Genomic DNA, 19512 nt, shown 5'->3' with positions numbered 1-19512 from the left:
TTATGAATGTACTCTCACTTCTTGTTTTCAAGCTTCTAGCCAACCTTGTGATTTATGTTTGTGCCATCACTGTGGGCATCATGTCGTACTACATGGCTGATCGGAAACATCGGAAGGCCTTTCTGGAGGCGAGACAGTCGCTGGAGGTCAAACTCAACCTGGAGGAGCAGAGTCAACAACAGGTCAGAGGACAGACACTGCACTGTGTGCACAGGCAACTCGTATCTTTGACGATTCATTTTATTGCTGATCAACTAAACCTGAATATTTAAGATGGTCAAAGTTTTGGCTTTTATATCCACGATGATCGGGCAACTGTTAGTGTGCAGAATTATACAACTAAATGCAAAACAGAGATTTTCCCATTTCACCTATTTTCATCTAAGTGAGAGTAATAAAGAAATCTAAATTTACAAATAAATAATGTCTTCTGCCTTATCATGGTCGCGGTGGGCTGGAACCAAGAGGCCGTGTGCAGCCTGGTGAGGTCGCCAGTCTGATCAGGGCTAACATAGACAAACGACCATTGCTACTCACACTGATACTTATGGGCAATTTAGAATCACCAGTTAGCCACTAATTGCATGTGTTTAGAATGTAAATAATACATTTACGATAAACTCTAAATTCTATGCTCAAAATCAGTAAAAAAAGAACTTATTTGAATGTTGCTGCTTTCACTTTCACCATCTGTTCCTTGTGAAGCGTTATGAACATTCCAGCATTTCTATATGTTTGAATTGCTCCCAAAATGTGTGTCTGAGCACTTTTTCAATGCATGCGGGGAACTGCTGTGGTGATTTGGGCAGATAAAATAAAAATTTGTATCTCGCTTTTTAGTACACCCTTCTGTTTCACTGTTGTCCCTGTTTGTATGTGTGCAGGAGCTGCCCAAGTCCACAGTGAAACACAAGCACAGAGAACAACACTACCAAATATAAGTTATTGTCTGGCTTTCTGAAACCAACAGGGCTTCATAGATATGTTTCCTCTGTTAGCAGCACTCACTTTGAAAAATATGTACACATTATTTGTATGTTGGCGTGTTTGTCTGAGCTGGTACCATATCAGCAGTCAGCTCCCCTTCTGCTGTTGCATCTGTGGCCACTAGGCAGTCTAAATTACTATTACTATTATTTATGGAACAGATGGTGTGTGTGTGTGTGTGTGTGTGTGTGTGTGTGTGAGTGAGTGTGAGAGAGAGAGAGAGATTGTGAGAGAGAGCAAGTAAGAAAGAGATGTCAAGTGTGAATGTGCTATGAGAAGAAATTGAGAGGAAAAGTAACCCAGCAGTGGTGATAAACATGTGAAAGAAACTCCCAGAATACTGATGGAAGAGCATGCGCTGGTGAAAGATGAGAGCTGCTGACCAATCAAGAGACATCTGACTGGTGATGGTTGCCGAGGCAACCAGCCTCCTGAGTCAGTGTCAGCTGTAATCACAGAGCCAACCTATTCAGCTGTTTGATCCTTCTTGGCCTCTCTGTTGAATTTTGATAACGATATTGAAAGCTGCTGATGCCCAGCCCGCCTCTCGGTCAGTGTGTACTTCTGTGAAGGTGCGTTTGAAATGTGTAAAAACAATAAGTGTGTGTGTGTGTGTGTGTGTGTGTGTGTGTGTGTGTGTGTAATGTATGCTTTTGTTTTGTTTGAGAAAAACACTTGTTGGATCTGCCAGTTATCCCTGTAAAGGGGATCTGGACTGGCAGGGTCAGTGATATTATGCAACAGGAACTGGACTACTGAGCTGGTGATGAGAAGATTCGCCTGGCTCTGCTAAACTCTGGATGTCTACCCTACTTCCTCTGACTGGGTATCCTTGCAGCTCAAGTGCGATTCATGAACCACACCGACTAACTGGAGCTCTTCTGTATGACCCGTGCACCTCATAAAATTGACCAGGTTACTCTTTAGTGGGTAGGAAAAAGGATCTGTTCATTTTAAGGCTGTGCACAACCTGCAAGAACTTTTTGAATGATGATGCTCATGCACAAGTTTTGACCTTTACTATTTCACAAAGAGTGAATAAACACAATTTAGACTTTTGAATGAGGATATTTTATCTATACAATATAGTAGGACCAAAGCCAAAGCTTAATCAAATAGTAATAATCACTTAATCAGATCACCTAAATTTTACCCTAATCTAACTAATCTACTTCATGCTATTGATCTCTGAGATTAACCTTAAGGACAATGAGAGAGGAGGCACATCCAGGACTGAGATGCACTCCACTCCATGCTGTGCCCAATAATGTCCAAATGGGGAAGCAGAGACTCGCTACAAAGTTTGGTGAGCTTTGAGATGGCAATCCAACATCCTACAGAAACAAGTAGAGAAAAAGCCAAAAATTATCATTCCAATTCATAAATCCAGATTGGTAAAGTCCAGAGTGGTTAATCCTCTGGTGCTTCTCGCTGATATTTCCAACTGTGAACTCCAAAGTCTGTTCTTCTGATGTTGTTTGCCACTTCTTTATGGAAAATTAGAAGAAGAATCCCAAACCTTTTCAGCAGCACTTTATATGCTTTTGGTGATATACATCGCCTCCTCTCGCTCTCTCTCTCTCACACTGCTAATATTTTCCATGCCTCACACCTGTTTTATACGTGCACATGTGCACTCATGCACACGCTCAACCTGTCCATGCTGTTGGCACATCTAGTACGTTAATGCAACTTGTTCTTCTTCTTTTCATCTCAACACACATAAAAATCAGTACAAAGTTCAAGTATTACAACCATTTCTATTTGAAAGTTCACATATAGATATACCCTGTTATAGCATTCTGTACGGCACTCTTACAAACTGGATGTTAATTCCTGTGTTTCACTTTTGGATTTCCTTGACACACTGCAGCCTCACTGCCTAACAGTTTGGAGCTAGTCAACCTGTAAACACAGCAAGAGGGTTAGGGCGTTGGGGTTAGGGTGCCTTTGTCATGCTTTAAGAGACATTTAGACCTTTACTCATCTCCCTTATGTTTTGCTCACTGTAGCTTCTTGTGTTCTTTTCTAGGAACTATTTTTACATTCTTAACGTTGCTGCCATTTCCTAAAAGATTGAGAAAAGTGCAATAATGACCTAGTGAACAACTAGGGCCTTAGGTTCCTTGGTCAGATGAGAGCCTTCCAGCAATTTCTGGATCTGTGGCTTGAAGATGTGATTGGTTAATTTGAAAAAATTTTTTAATTTATTTCTGATTCCTGCCTTTTATTTAATAATATTAATAATGGATTGCATTTATATAGCACTTTTCTAGGCACCCAAAGCGCTTTTTAAGCACACTTCTAGTATGTGTTACTATGACCCTGATGAAGGCAACAAGCCGAAACGCGTTGGTCAGTCAATAAAGTTGTTCCTCTTCCCTTTAAGTGTTGCTGGAGTCTCTGCATTGCGATTTGTTTCATCCTGTCAACGCACCTTGGAAGCAGGTAAAGTTGTGCCAGAAAATCCTGCTGAGGATCTGTGACTTGGCCTCATTCTCTTAAAACAAAATTTAATACGCTTAAATACCTTATCGTGGTCGAGAGGTTTGTGTGTCCCAGAGATCCAGGGGGCTATGTTGTCCGGTAGGGCCTCTTGGTAGGGTCTCCCATGGCAAATTGGTCCTGGTTGAGGGTGGATATCGTAGTATTGCCTCAGCTTGCTGCCTGTACGTTGGGGTTTCTCCCAGTGGATTAGAGGGTTTGTTCCATGCGCCTTCGGGTCTGCATTTGTGTGCAGAGTGGCGGTTCAGAGTACCCAGCCTTCTTGGAGTCTTTGGGCAGGATGCTTAAGGGTGCACCACATGGGAACTCAGTTGTCCTACTGAGAGACTTCAACACTCATGAGGGCAACGACAGTGAGACCTAGAGGGGTGTGATTGGGAAGAACTGCCTCCCGGATCTGAACCAGAGCGGTGTTTTGTTGTTGGACTTCTGTGTAAACCACAGTTTGGCCATAATGAACACCATGTTCAAACATAAGAGTGTCCATAAATGCACGTGGCACCAGGAAGCAGACCTGCGGCCATATGTTCTGGATGCTCGGGTAAATGGACGGTTCTGAGCTGTCAACTGATCACCACCTGGTGGTGAGTTGGATCAGGTGGCGGGGAGGATGCTGAACAGACCTGGCACACCTAAATGCATAGTAAGGATATGCTGGGAATGCCTGGCAGAGGCCCCAGTCCGCACACCTCCGGAAGAGCTTCAACAGCTTTCTGAGGGAGACTGGGGACATTGAGTCTGAATGGACCATGTTCAGCATCTTCATTGCCGCACTGAGCTGCGGCCGCAAGGTGGTTGGTGCCTGTCGTGGTGGTAACCCCCGAATCAAATGGTGGATACCAGAGGTGAAGGGAGCCACCAGGCTGAGGAAGGAGTCCTATTGGGCTTAGTTAGCCTGTGGGACTTCAGAGGCAGCTGACAGATACTGACAGGCCTGAAGCAAAAACTTGGGTTTGGGAGGAGTTCATAGAGGCCATGGAAAAATACTTTAGAACTGCCTCGAAGATATTCTGGTACGTCTTACATGGAGGAAGCAGAGTCTGGGGACGAGGGTGATGACTCGCCTGTCTCCAGGGGCGAGGTCACTGAGGCAGTTAAACAACTCCTGGGGGGGATGAGATCTGCTCTGAGTTTCTGAAGGCTCTGGATGTTGTAGGGCTGTCTTGATTGACACGCCTCTACAATGATGCGTGGAGATCAGGGGTGGTACCACTGTATTGGCAGACTATGGTGGTGGTTCCCATCTTTAAGAAGCGGGACCGGAGGGTCTGTTCCAACTACAGGGGGATCACACTCCTCAGCCTCCCTGGGAAAGTCTATACCAGGGTGCTGGAGAGGAGAGTCCTTTAGTCGAACCTCGGATACAGGAGGAACAATGAGGTTTTTGTCCTGGTCACTGGACCAGCTCTTTATCCTCTCAAGGATACTTGAGGGTTCATGGGAGTTTGCCCAACCAGTCTACATGTGTTTTGTGGACTTGGAGAAGGCATTCAACTGTGTCCTTCGGAGTGTCCTGTAGGAGGTGCTGTGGGGTGTCTGGCCCATTGCTACCGGCCATTCAGTCCTTATACGACCGTTGCAAGAGCTTGGTCCGCATAGCCGGCAATAAGTCGGACTTGTTCCTGATGGGTGATGGTCTCCGCCAGGGCTGCCTTTTGTCAACAATTCTGTTCATGATTTTTATTGACAGAATTTATAGACGTAGCCAAGTGGCGGAAGGCTTTCACTTGGATGGTCTCGGAATTTCATCTCTGCTTTTCGCGTTATGATGTGGTTCTGTTGGCTTCATCGGGTGGTGGCTTCCAGCTCGCCTTGGAACGGTTTGCAGCCGAGTGTGAAGCGATGGGAATGAAAATTAGCACCTTCAAATCTGAGGCCATGGTCCTCAGCCAGAAAAGGGTGCAGTGCTCATTCCAGGTCAGGGATAAGTTCCTGCCCCAAGTGGAGGAGTTCAAGTATTTCGCGGCCTTGCTCACAAGTAACAGGAGAAAGGGAGCGGGAGATCGACAGACGGATTGGTGCTAATGCTCCAATGTGCATGGCAAAGTGTCCTTGTATTCAAGCCAAATAGAAAAGCAATAGGATAACCAGTGTCTTCTCTGTGAGGGACCTGATTATTACCAGTGTTGTTTTCTAATATGCTCTGTCTGCTTTTGCTTTTGTCCTCCACAGGAGCGTCTGCTCCTCTCCATTCTTCCAAAGCACATAGCTGATGAAATGCTTCAGGACATGAAGAAGGGGCCTAGTCAGAAAGAAATGCAACAGTTCAACACCATGTACATGTACAGGCATGAAAATGTCAGGTAATTTGGTACCTTTATAAACTTAAACCATCAAGGGTTCTGCATGTCTGTGAAGTATGAGTCTTGTGATTTTTGTCAAGGTTTGGGGATTTGGGTTTTATTTCCTTTGGTAATTCTAAATCCTTGTTAATATTTGGCTCAGGATTGCTGTATTCACTCAGTTGCCCACCACAACTGTATACTCTACAACAGGGGTCCCCAGTCCCAGTCCACGAGGGCCGGTGTCCCTGCAGGTTTTAGATGTGTCCTTGATCCAACACAGCTGATTTAAATGGATAAATTACCTTCTCAACATGTTCTCCAGAGGCCTGGTAATGAACTCATCATGTGATTCAGGTGTGTTGACCCAGGGTGAGATCTAAAACCTGCAGGGACACTGGCCCTCGAGGACTGGGACTGGGGACCCCTGCTGTACAATTTCCACCAGTGTTTTTGGACTTTGTGTTACTTTTGATTTCTTTGCATTTGAGCTATCAGGGTGTTTTACAAACTGTCTTTTGTCCTGCTCTGGTTTTTGGCATTGTTCCCAGCTTCACTGTTTGTGACCACTGCATGTTTGAAGTTAAAGGTTTGGATTTTGTATATTTATTTTTCGTGTGAGTTGCATTTGGGTGCTTTCTCTCAGTTACAATTCTAAATTGGCTTTAAATGTAGCTTGTACTCTAAAGTGCTTTGAATAGTAAGACTAGAGTGAAGCTATAAAATATATTGATCAACATTAATGATGCCTTCACAGATGTGCACAGTACTCTTATCATGTGAACAATGCTGTTCAAAAATGAGTGTACATATTTCTTAAAAGAAAAGTTTTGCCTTTTCATGTTTGATATATTGTCTGTAAAAGAACAAACAAACAAAACAGTATAAATATAAATCATTGCATTTACTTTATTTACAAATTGCTTTTTGGAACATGGCTTGTATATATTTTAACATTAATGGATAAGAATATTGTGAAAAAGAGGCCACTAACTTAAAAAAGAAAGCCAGTGGTCCTATTCGATTTGCTTATACTAAGCTTCTTCTTGAATATTTGAAAATGTGCATGAAGAATTTTTTTAATGTAGCTGTAGAAGAATTATGTCAGTAATGTGTATTTTTTCTCTTTCAGTATTTTGTTTGCAGACATTGTGGGCTTCACCCAGCTGTCGTCTTCTTGCAGTGCTCAGGAGCTTGTCAAACTGCTTAATGAGCTCTTTGCCCGCTTTGACAAACTAGCTGCTGTGAGTATCACAGTGTAAACTAACTAAAGTGATGTCACGGTTATTTGTTGTTATTTACATTTTTCCGATTTAGACTGAAATCTTTTATGGGATTCATCAAGATTACAAGAAATACTCATTTAGAATCCACCTCTAACCTTTATGTGATTTATGGGAGGTCATTTGAAATGATTGTCACATATCAATTTGTTGTAACGATGCTTCTTGGCAATAAATATTATACCATTGGAAAAAGCCTGTTCCTTTCCCCTCAAATGGTGCCACCTTTGCTAATGAAAAACCGCTGGTTCTGCTGTTGTTTTGATCTCTGGTACTCAGGTGCTGACAATCAGATACAACAATGGTCTGCTACAATGGTAAGGCATGCCACATTTGACTGATCTGGATAGGGCTTGTGCCAAGGGGCATCTTCAAGCTGGTGTTCTGTAAAACCAAGTTGCACCAATGTGCCTTAAATGCCCTTCACTGTCGGGCCTGTTTGCAGTGGTGTCGGCATCATGTAAACTGGAACCTGAACATGAGGAGGAATATTATGCTCTGTAATGAGTCCAGATACAGTCTACTGATATGTTAATCTATTAACTTGTAGGGTAACAGCTTTAGTTAGAGGCGGTGTGATGGTGTGGGCCTCAGTTGGGCGGTGGGGGGGGTGTGGCGGAGGTGTGGTTCTGTTGCTCAGCTGCAGGGGAGGGGTGGAGCAGTGCATTCAGGGTGTGTTGTCAGGGGAGGAGTTATACATCTGACCTCATCATCCAATCATGGTTCCCCTGTAAAAGATGTTGCCAGGATCTGAGGTGGGAGGTGTGCTGTTTGTGGTACAGAAGCAGGGCAGCTGGAAAGGTGCACAGTGGAAACCCAGCCAATAAAGACGTGGAAAACTGCAATGCTGCTGTCGGGTCCATCATTGTCACAGCGGTGCCAAAACCCGAGTCGTGGCATGGCGGAACAATGACTGGCCCAACCAGTTAAGGCGTGGGCCCAGATGTTGGTGAGCTTCCAGCTTTGCAGTGGGAGCAGACAGCTGTGCAGGACCAGTCTGTGCACTAGACGAAAGTGTCGGAGAGTCTGGTCGCTCAAGGTGGTTCCTTGCTGACACTGCCGCCGCCCCCACCCTCTACCGAATGGGTGAAGGAGACAACCCCCACGCCTTCCTGGAGGTCTTTCGCGCCATGGCGGTGTCGTGCCTATGGCCGGAGGAGTGACCGCCTGTTCATGTACATCAGCAGGAAACTGTTGGAGTGGGAGGCCAGGTACAACACAGTAGAGAAGGAGTGCCTGGCCATCTGGTGGCCACCTGCCCTTTTACCCTATGTTCGTGTCATGCCCCGCTACAGGAGGAGGTGCCAGGCTTTTTCGGCTGTGTATGGTTCTTTCACATGATACTGAGGCCCCTGTTTGTTAAAGGAATAAACTGTTTAATTTTCAATATGGATTGAAGTTTTTCATGGGCACAGTCCACGTATGTGGCGGCTCAATCCATAAATGTATTTTCTTTCCAAATGTGGAAAGACAACAGGCTTGTCAGTGGTAGAAATATGTATTGCCAAGAACAAAACACACATAAAGTTGTTTTACAACACAAATGTTCTGACTTTTTGTGGTAAGTTGATATATATCCATGTTTAGCAATGGTTGCTGTGGTTTCATGTCACTTTCTCAGTGGCTCAGTGTTGCTGTCAGTTTATTATTATGCATATGTATTTATTTTTAGATCACACGGGCCAACATGCTAAGAGCATGAATAATCTCTGCCTCTCTTCCACAGCATGTCTTATGTCCTGTCTCCCTCCTCTCACCCTTGCTGCACATGGCTGCCCCTCCTTGAGAAACTTTGATTGTTGCCGTTCTGTCTGTATAGTTATAGGGTCTTTATCTTACAATATAAAGCACCTTGAGGGGACTGTTGTTGTAATTTGCCGCTTAATAAATAAAATAGATTTGAATTGAATTGTAAACAACAATAATATTAAAAATTGTAAAATTCAGGATGCAGACAACACATTTGAAGCTAACGATAGCTGATTCAGTAAAGGAGAAACTCACAGCAAGGAGTTTATTTCTACCTACGATTGCGCCTGCAACACAGGACCTAATCCCTGAAACCTCGTTCAGGGTAGGGATAACTGCACTATTAGACAAAGATGCTTTTGGCTGTTGCCTTGTTCACACAGGATTGCCACAGTGTATGTTATCTACAGGTTCTGCATGCTCATGTGCAAATATTTCTCTGTAGAGATCCTGTCTTAATTGGTATGAGGCTGTACCCCAGTTTGTCATCATCTAGGAAGTGCTACTGCATGGCTCCGTACTGGCTGTGAACATGTACCCAGGTTGTGTATGAGCCCAAATGTCAAAGCTTGCATAAGGTTTCACCAGTCTGGAACTAATTTTATGGGTATCTGCGTGACAGTAGAGCTCTATCCTTCTAGGTTGCCTAGCTTAATATGTTAGCATTAATAATATGTCAATAATGTTCGCAGTCCCCTAAAAACCATATAGTGTACTATCATAGATCAAATTGCTTTTTTGCATTATTTCTTATTAAAATTAGTTACAGGAGTAGCTTAATGCCCAAGATTAAGCTTAGCCTATGAGGGAATGAAGTAAAAAGACAGCCTGTGTGCTCGCCTCCATCCAGCCTGCTGAAGTCTGTGCTAACCAACACTGTTGTTAGACCTGCTAAGAAGACAGCTGGACAGCGAGCTCGTGATTTATGTCTGATCTTGATCCACTGTCTGACTAAAACAGACCTGCCTTTCAGAAATACCACCAGCTAAGGATCAAGATCCTGGGAGACTGCTACTACTGTATCTGTGGGCTGCCGGACTACAGGGACGACCACGCCGCCTGCTCTATCATGATGGGCCTGGCCATGGTGGAGGCCATTTCGTGAGTATGAATGAGCACGTGTGAGGAGGGGCGGCCTGGGATAACTGCCTGATTCTAAGCTTTTGCAAAGATCAGACAGTTTCATCTACGTTATTATGGGATGTAGTGGGTTAGTCATTCTGTCCACAGTGTGGGATTGATCACACTGATGGACTCTTATTGACTTTTTGTGGATTGTAGCTGTGATGTAACAATGAGAGGTCATTAAACACAAATTGATTGTGATCCATCATGTTGGTCAGACTCCAGAACATTGCTGTGCACGGATGGATGGCGTTTAGTGGCACGCCAGAGACGCCGTTTCCTGTATTGCTGGAATGTTTTTCTTCTTTTGTGGTAATCAGGCTTTGAGACAGCTTGATTATTACTCCAGAAAATGCTACCTGTGCTTTGTTTTTAACGCTGCTGCTTTCTGAACTGACCACAGGTATGTCCGAGAGAAAACCCAGACAGATGTGGACATGCGTGTTGGAGTGCACAGTGGTACGGTCCTGGGAGGAGTGCTGGGCCAGAAACGTTGGCAGTATGATGTTTGGTCCACAGATGTCACAGTGGCCAATAAAATGGAGGCTGGAGGGATCCCAGGGTGAGAACATCAGCTTCACACTACAGCGTAGTTGCATTGATCAATACTGATTGGACTGTGTTTCTCACATGGTCCCATTTTCCTTATTTCTCCTTCGATGTGAGTGTTTTCATGTGTCGGCTCATGTAAATAACATGCACAAAGTAGATGTGCTGCGTTTTAGTTTTTAGGTCACTGGATATGTGAATAAAGTTCTTACTCTGAACCAAACATTTATATCATGTTTTTGTCTGTATCAGCTACTTGGTGTGTTTCAGAGAAGAGTCGCTGGACTATTCCCAGCCAGAAACAAATGATGCTGATGCTGCATGAATTGGCTAAGAGATCTGAAACTGAACCTGAAACTAAAGACACTCACTGTTACCCAATTAAACCACTTTTGCCATTAAACTGACAGAACGATTCAACACGGTGCTGCTAACATTCCTCAGAGACTTTGGTCCTTAGCTTACATGTTGTGTTGACGCGACCTGCTGCCTCGCTGTAAGCTTTCTGGTCATGTTTTCACCCAGAGCACTGATGCTCACTGGATATTTCCTCCTTTCTGGGCCTCTGTAAACACTCGGGAGAAGTGATTCCAGTAGATCAGTCAGTCTGACACCAACAACTTTAAAGTTACTTAAATCGTCTTTTTTCTGATTCTTGCTTTGAACTTCATCACGTCATCTCCACCATGTCTGCATGTCTAAATTGAGTTGCTACCATGTGATCGATTAATGGTCTGATTCTTCTGTCTGTCTGCTAACAGCAGGCTCTCTGCACCTTAATTGGATATTTCTCTGTTTTTTGTATCACCAGCTTCACGGCAGCTTCGTGCTCTCTTGTGGTTATTTTGGTTGAAACTGAATGTCAGTGATATGTTTTTTCATACTGTTTTTTTTAACATTTATAATTGGAAGTTATATTATTATATTCATACGTTTAAAAAAAGCTGTCATGATTTCCTCCCAATAACCGGATAAGAAGACAAATCTGTTGCTCTGTTGCTGTGAACCTCACCATCAAATGTTTTACTGTAAACTGTAAATGCATAACCCAAAATACTCATACACAAAGCGTCACTTTGCACAGCACTTAATGTGGAAGTACAGTTGGTAGAACATTGGCCCGTGTAATCTGCGCCACCTTGTATGTGTGTACAGCCGTGTGCACATCTCACAAAGCACCATGGAGTGTCTTCATGGTGAGTTTGATGTGGAGCCGGGGAATGGCGGTGACCGCTGTGACTACCTGAGGGAGAGAGGCATAGACACCTACCTGGTGGTTGTTCCAAAAGCACCTGTGGGAAAGAATGGCATTAACAGCGTCGTAAGTAAAACGCTCCATACTGCTCTGCAAGTATTTCTATAGTCAGTGTTTACATGTTGTGAATATGTTGCTGTATGTCGAACATCCACAATGCATGATACAAACAAAAGTCCTTCAGTTCTTCATAATAAACTCAGCACTTGCTGTTTGCTTGTTTCACATTAGAAACTGTCCGTAACCTCGTCCAATGGAAATTCCCCTCTGCTGATCAACACCACAGACTGTAATGGCAGTGTTCACACAGCATGCACCACACCAGAGGAACCAGAGGAGCTGGACACAAGGGTAACCAAAGAGATGATGTTTTCACTAGGGCTGGGTTTTGATGATCGATTCATCGATTAAAATCGATTCTGGCTTGGATAACGTGATATCGATTCATTAAAATCCTGAATCAATTTTTAATATGAATTTATTTTGCCCGAAACGCCAGAATCTCAGGTTAAACCTCACAAAATATCAACAACCACCAAACAGCTGAAAAAGTAAATGAGAGCAGGAACACGGCTTCTGCACAAAGACGTAAACACAAAGCGCGAAGCCGCCGACGCATCAGGATCAATGAGATGTGACTTTCTCACCCGACGACACGGACGCGGACACGCCGTCGGGGCTGAAAGCTGACAGCTCGCTGATTTTGAAGCGTCGGCGGGCGCTTTGTGTTTACGTCCTTTTGGCGCTGATTCAGAAGCTGCAGGTTTGATCTCTCTCCAAACAATACTGACTGAACCAGCAGACAAAGAAGATCCAAACTAGCTTCACATAAACATCGTCATGAATTCACTCTGACTTTTGTTGTTTTGCTTCCACCAGGATAAACACTTCATGTAGAGCTCTCTCTCTCTCTACATCGATAACCAAAACCCACCCTTACTGACTACCCACCAGTCTACGCTGTCGCCCGCTGTTTGTTTTTGTTTTTTTACTTACTTCCGACATGAGAGCCTCATTTCTGCTGTTCATTACTGAACAAATGTAAACAAACTATGCAAAATTGCAAAACGCTCAGCTGTGTCTCTAATCAAACCGCTGTAACTTTGCTCTGCTTCACTTCGTTTTTGATCTACTGCACAATATTTTTAAGCTCATCTGCTATAAAAACCCAGGCCAGGAAAACCGCCTTCATGTTTTTCTGTTTTATGCTCAGTTACTTTGACACAAAGGCCTCTGCTGTGATGCTCACACCTTTGATAAAGTCTCACAAGTGTCAGTTTCCTTTTTATAGATCTAAAAATATAGATATGTACTGATAAGTGATCAGAATTATAATATTATAATGAATAATAAATATTATAAATAAATTATAATATTTATATTTATAATATTTCTCAGGCAAAATTTCTCCGATTCAAATCGATTCTAGAAATCAGTGACGATACCCAGCCCTGGTTTTCACACATTAACAGGTGCCTGAAAGTCCTTCATCACACAGTGCTGCTGTTTCTCCAGTCCTTTTCTGTTCTGATTGTGCCACACTTTGGCATTCTCATTCCCATTTTGCATTAGCGTGGCTGTAGCTCAGGAGGTAGAGCAGGTCATCCACTAATCGGAAGATGACCTGAAGGTCGTCACTTACCTGAGCAAAGACCACAACATCACCATATCACCAGCTGGCACGGGAAGGTGCACCGTTGTTCTAAACACACACACAAAAATTACTACACTCCTCAGTGACAACAGTACCTATAGACCAAACAGCCACTTCATAATCACATGGGACAACATAGAAGAGCCACCTCCACGGGACAAGACTCTGTCTGCATCTAAAGGTCAAAGGTCACCCTTTTGACGATGTCAGTGCTCACATTTTGGACAGAGAAGACAGATTGTTTAAAAGAGGAGTGAAAGAAGCATCTGTGTCCACTGTGAGCGGCCATCTTTGAACAGAGGGCGGGGCTTACGACACCAACTGTCTGCCATCTATAATCCAGTTCTGAGATCCTTCCCAGACGCCTTAACGCCCACTCACATCCTGGGCCTCTGAGGTGAAATATAAGGAATATAATGGTTAACATAATGGTTTCTCATAAAGCTACAGTGTAGGTTGTGTTCTTCACAGCTAAACTGAATCTGTGTGAACAATATCTGCATCACTACAACAGAACAAGCAGCATTAAATGCACAAAGCTGGATTCTAAAGATCACATTTAAATTTGTGTTCATGTGTTCAGTGTAAGCACTGAATAACAATGGTCACCACAAACATGTGGCAGCATGTATCAGGTGTCTGAGGAGCACTTCCTCTACAAGGATTCTGGGATAATGTTCAGTGAAAGATTAGAAGTTCAACTTTTGGCAGGATTCATCAGCAGCTCCAGGAAACATCTGATGAAACTTATTACTCTAGATCAGGGGTAGGCAACTCCAGGCCTCGCGGGCCGGTGTCCTGCAGGTTTTAGACATCACCCTGTGTCAACACAACTTCAAGACATGTTGAGGAGGTCATTTAGCCATTTGAATCAGCTGTGTTGGATCAAGGACACATCTAAAACCTGCAGGACACCGGCACTCGAGGCCTGGAGTTGCCCACCCCTTCTCTAGATCCCCCAGAATTAACCTCATTTTTTCCAGCATGCTTTGCTTATCTATTTAGTTAGTCTATACTTGTGAACTGGATAAAGAGCAGACTCCCATTTTATGAGGAGGCAAGAAATCCTAAACTGTACTCTAACCTTTGGATTGCAGGTGGTGAACCCATCGTTTCCTAATCCCCGAAGGAGGCTGAGGCTGCGGGACCTGGCTGAACGGGTGATTGATGCTCAGGAGAATGAACAGGAGCTCAACAAACTCCTTAATGAAGCTCTGCTGGAGAGAGAAACGGTTCAAGCGTAAGTGAATAGCCTCACATCACTGTGACGGTGCCGATCAGCGATACTGGTTTCTTGTTTCTTGGGGTGGCTGTAGCTCAGGAGGTAGAGCAGGTCACCTACTGATCGGAGGTAGGTGACCTGTGGGTCGATCCCTGGCTCCTCCAGTCTACATATCAAGTATCCTTGGGCAAGATACTAACCCCAAGTTGCTTTCCAATGCATCCATCGGAGCATGAATGTGTGTGAATGTAGTTAGAAAGCAATCCGGTTGTTCAGTCTGACGTCACTAGCCGTGTCTGGGCCTAAACTCCGCTGCAGGTCCATATATTAAACGATCACTGTGGCATTACTGAGAGTTGAAAAACTGTCTAAAGTCTTTCATCTTTAATAAAATGATCAGCGTTCTGCTCTACCAGGTGTAACAATTGAGTTTAACATCCAGGCATCCATGAAAACGGAATTTATGACATATAGCGGAGTTAGAAGTTAGCAGGGAGTTAGCTCGCTAGCTTCTATCTAAATACAATATAGCATGTCCTGACTGCGGGGTTTTGGAAACAAATTAAAACGTACAGCTCTGTTATCACTTCCAACATAAATGAAGACAGAAAACTAAACAGCAGTGACGTTTGTAGGGTTACTGAAGTTTGGCTAGCTGGTATATAATGATGTGCTACGTGACCGCTAGCGACACAGCTATGTTAGCATAATATAAACAAGCTAACTTTTTTTCCACTCGATAAAAGTTAACGTGAGTGTTCTCGGTGGTCAGGAACAAATGTAATCGCATGGCAGGATGCTGTAGAAGGACCAAACTTCAGCCAGGAGAACAACTGAGATAATCCATCCACAACACGAGGTTAGTCATTCATATACTGCTGCATGGGCTGGGCTGTAGTTACATCCTAAGGTTTTAAAAACTGAGCTTAAATAAATGATTAGCGGTAATAAAAGCCGAGGGAGGTCAACAGTGATCACTGACTGTTTTAGGAGCTTTTTGAGATCAAATAGAAGAAAATACATAACATTAAACATGTTAACAACACAAAAGCCATATTAAACACAGACTACTTTAGGCCCGGAAGTAGGATTCATCACGTCATCACTTAACAACCGGATAAGTTGCCTTTTTTTGCCATGATGCCAGGTCTCTCTTGAAAATTAGATTTTTAATCTCAATGAGATTTTTTACCTGGATAAATAAAGGACTAATAATAAGTACAGAGAAAGTGCTTGTGAGAATGGGTGTGAATGTGGCATGTTGTATACAGCGCTTTGAGTACTTCGGCAGAGTAGAGAAGCGCTATAGTAGAATCAGTCCATTTACCATTTGTTATGCTGCTGGTGCTTCAGTGGGTTATCACTGAGTGAGGGGTTGACAGGTTGACTGTTGGTACTTTTAAATGTTTCCACACCGACAATACCATTTACAGCTTTTTGCTGTTTTCATAAATATTACACATGACATCTTTGTCACTTATCTTCCACTCTTTGTGGAAGATAAAAGGTTATGGTTAGGCTGTGGTGGTCAGTCACCAACACAGTGAATCCTGGGTTCAGTCTACTTCAGGCCATAGTTTTTTGGTGGCATTTTTTTCCTTCCTCATTACTTTTTTCTCATTAGTTTTTCATTTCGCAAGGTCAGTGTCAGTATTGGTGGCATGAGGCGATACCTGCACCCTATAGAGGTTGCACAGGTAGTCCAACTCACCCAGATGACACATCAATACATCCCATTGCCAGAACGTTTGTGGAATCTCCAGCCACGTAGGACATTCCAAGATAACGGCAGTTACTCTTGGACAGGGCGGCAGAAAATGATTAACCCATCAGCAGGACCAATGTCTGAGATACCTGAAGTCCTGACATTCCCTTCTGGGCTGTCACTGCAACGGATCACGGTTGATCGGTAATCCGAACCGATCCCATTCCACGGTTCGGCAGCACGTGATCCAAAGATTCAAAAAAGAAGGAAAAAAAAGTATGTGTATGGTGGCGTGGTGGGTCTGTCAAGCGATACTTATGGCCAGCGCTAGCGGTCCAAGTGGAGGAGCAGAGGCGTTTAAGCAGCCCTTTGCTGCCCAACCCGACCGGGCTAAAGCTATTACAGAAGCTACTGGGGTGTTTAGCTGCAGACGGGAGGCCGTATTCTGTTGTGCAAAACAAGGTTTAAACTATGATGAACGTGCTTGAGCCACGCTATGATATCTCGTTGCGCGTCCACTTCAGTGACAAGATCGTTCCAAGCATGTATGAGCAGGAGATTTTTACATTTATGGCTGAACTGATCCAGGCATCTTCTGTTGCCCAACTACAAATGACAGCTCAAAGCCCTGTACTGCCCTATATTGCACCTTAATTTGTTTTTATATAACTGTGTGGAGTGAATCTTGAGTTGAATGTTTTTAATAGGCAAAAAATACTTAAATAAGTAAATGTTAAAATTTTGTCCTTTTTTCTGTTTTTGCTGATCCGAAAATCGATGTAATCCGTGACCCGATCCAAACCGTGAGACTTTTGATCCGTTGCACCACTAGTCGCTGCCTGGCACTGTGGAGCCAGAGTGACATCTGCCATAGGCTATCCCAACTGTCTTAGAGCGAGAGGCAGGGTACGCCCTGGACGGGTTCCCAGTCTATCGCAGGGCTAACACACAGAGACAAGCAACCATTCATACTCACACCTATGGGCAAATTAGAGCTACCAATAAAACCCAAGCCCAATAACTGCATGTCTGTGGGAGAACCCACGCAAACATGACGAGAACATGCAAACTCCACACAGAAAGACCGCAACCTGATGGTGGACTTGAACTCAGGACCTTCTTGCTGTGAGGCAACAGTGCTAACCACCGTGCCACTTAAGTTATTCTGATTCTGATTAATTACTAAAGCTTAGCTTTGACATCTAGCAATAGCCACAAATATGAAACAACAAGCTAGTTTTATAACACGCAGGTAGCAGTATTGCAACAACCGCTCTAAAAGTAAATAAACATGTACTATAGTGTAATAGATATTCGTGAAAACCAGGAAAACCCATCATCCTGGACTACATTAACGGCTGCATCAGTACAAAGTTAAGTAAGCTCTTATGATCTTGACAGGAAAGAAAACAAGCATGCCTGGTGTGGGGTCATTGGCTATTATAAGGGGGTTGAGGAACACCATGTCCTTGAAGTTGTTGTCTGGTTTGGACAGATGTTGTAGTGGAGCTTCCATGATTGGTCACATCAGAGAGTGTTTCCCACTGTGAGATACCAAGTGAGCTTTGAAAGGGAACCATCAGTTGAGTTTCAGTTAAATTCCATTATGTGTTTTTGAAGTGGTAGTTTAATTTTTTTTGAGCAGTATATTTAATAATCTTTAACCTTCCAATCTTGTATCCACATGTGGGAAAAGTGGAGCCAGTGATCAAACCAAATCTCTGATTGAAGTTCAAGTAGGCAGCAGAGATTTCCTTTTCTTGCTCGTGGTATAATATGTTATAGTGTTTGTTTGCAAATTGGGAAACTCCAACTCTTACTCTAAACAAACGTACCTGTCTTAAAATACCATAAATAAGACGTAATCAGTCCATGTTGTCATTGGTGTTGTTTGGTTACTGGCGTGACCCTGGTTCTCTAAAAAATCAAGCGAGGTATCTCACTAAGGCAACCACATTCTGGCGTGACCAATCATGGAAGCTCCACCTCCACCGCGCCTGCCCAGGTCAGACCATTCACTTCAATCGCTTCACTTCCATAAAATGTTAATAATGTTACAGCCAGTGTGCTGCATTCACTGTCACTAAGCTTGTTGTTTCTCAGTCTGAAGGGGAAACACACCAACAAGCTGTCCCTCAGGTTTGTGGATCCAGAGCTGGAAACACGTTTCTCTGTGGAGAAGGAGAAACAGAGCGGGGCTGCCTTCTGCTGCTCCTGTGTGGTTCTGCTCTTTACTGCAGTGATGGAGGCGCTCATAGACCCCTGGTGAGTTCACAGGTCTGTTTTACTCATTCACATTTTGGGCAGGATGGTTTATATCACCTATTCTCCTAAGAACAAAAGAAAATGAAAGCAAAAGTAAGCCTACACACTTTGGCAGTTGTAAACTGGAAGTCATAACTGTAATAATAGTAACTCACTAATTACTCTCCACTACGTTCACGTGTTCTGGAACAGGCTGATTGCAAACTACATCACCTTTGCAGTGGGGGAGGTCTTACTGCTCATCCTGACCATTTGTTCTCTGGCTGCCATCTTCCCCAGAGTGAGTTCTAACACATTCTTAGACTTCATTTACAATGTGATTAGGAGGATTTTCTTTTCTTTTACAACCTTGTTCAGATACAGAATCGATTAAACACACGCTGAATTTGTTTCATTAAATTGTTTACAAGCAAGTGGTGGGATCGTTTGGATATATGTAACCTCTCAGCAACTTATGGGTCATTGCCTTCTTCTCTCACTGTGCTCACAGTCAATCCTCTGGAAAGCACCAGTGGCATTGTCTCTCACACAGTTGTCCACATATTGTCACAGTTTTAGGGCTATGCTAATGTTGGAAATCATGTTAACAAAGTGTTACTACTGATTTTTAATTGCTAACACGGTATGGAAAATGTATCAGTTATTTGTCTAGGTTTCATAAAGTTGTAACTAATGTGTTGTTTAGTTTCCCTTTAGCTCGCTCTGGTTACGTGTAGGTCCTAAAAGTACTTTGTTAGGTTTAGGAAAAGATTATCACTTGAGTTAAAATCCAAGTTTCCCATTGTCCAAAGATATTGGATGATAAGCTAATTGGTGACTCTAATTGGCCATTGATGTGAGACAGAAACAAGTTTCCACTAAATGTGGTCCCAAATGTGCAAATCATGCATCGGCTCTTCAAATGTTTTAAACTCAGACCTACAATTCTAAA

At 43.4% G+C, this 19512-nt stretch overlaps 1 protein-coding gene across 6 annotated transcripts in view; it reads left to right on the top strand.

Annotated features, from left to right (window-relative positions):
- Window positions 1–19512, top strand: part of adcy3a (adenylate cyclase 3a) — a 58212-nt gene that overhangs the window by 22960 nt on the left and 15740 nt on the right. For all 6 annotated transcript variants that reach the window (XM_040008429.1, XM_040008426.1, XM_040008427.1 and 3 more), the window contains exons 3-12: window positions 33–182; window positions 5665–5795; window positions 6907–7018; window positions 9780–9907; window positions 10335–10493; window positions 11636–11801; window positions 11967–12086; window positions 14487–14629; window positions 18420–18581; window positions 18774–18861. In XM_040008429.1, coding sequence (XP_039864363.1) covers window positions 33–182; window positions 5665–5795; window positions 6907–7018; window positions 9780–9907; window positions 10335–10493; window positions 11636–11801; window positions 11967–12086; window positions 14487–14629; window positions 18420–18581; window positions 18774–18861 — 1359 coding nt within the window. The remainder of the gene's footprint in view (window positions 1–32; window positions 183–5664; window positions 5796–6906; window positions 7019–9779; window positions 9908–10334; window positions 10494–11635; window positions 11802–11966; window positions 12087–14486; window positions 14630–18419; window positions 18582–18773; window positions 18862–19512) is intronic.

The sequence above is a fragment of the Simochromis diagramma genome, unplaced genomic scaffold (assembly GCF_900408965.1).
Source record: "Simochromis diagramma unplaced genomic scaffold, fSimDia1.1 OVJJ01000313.1, whole genome shotgun sequence".
Taxonomy (NCBI): Eukaryota; Metazoa; Chordata; class Actinopteri; order Cichliformes; family Cichlidae; genus Simochromis; species Simochromis diagramma.
Note: the sequence above shows the minus strand (reverse complement) of the source record. Positions and strands in the feature narration are given on the sequence as shown.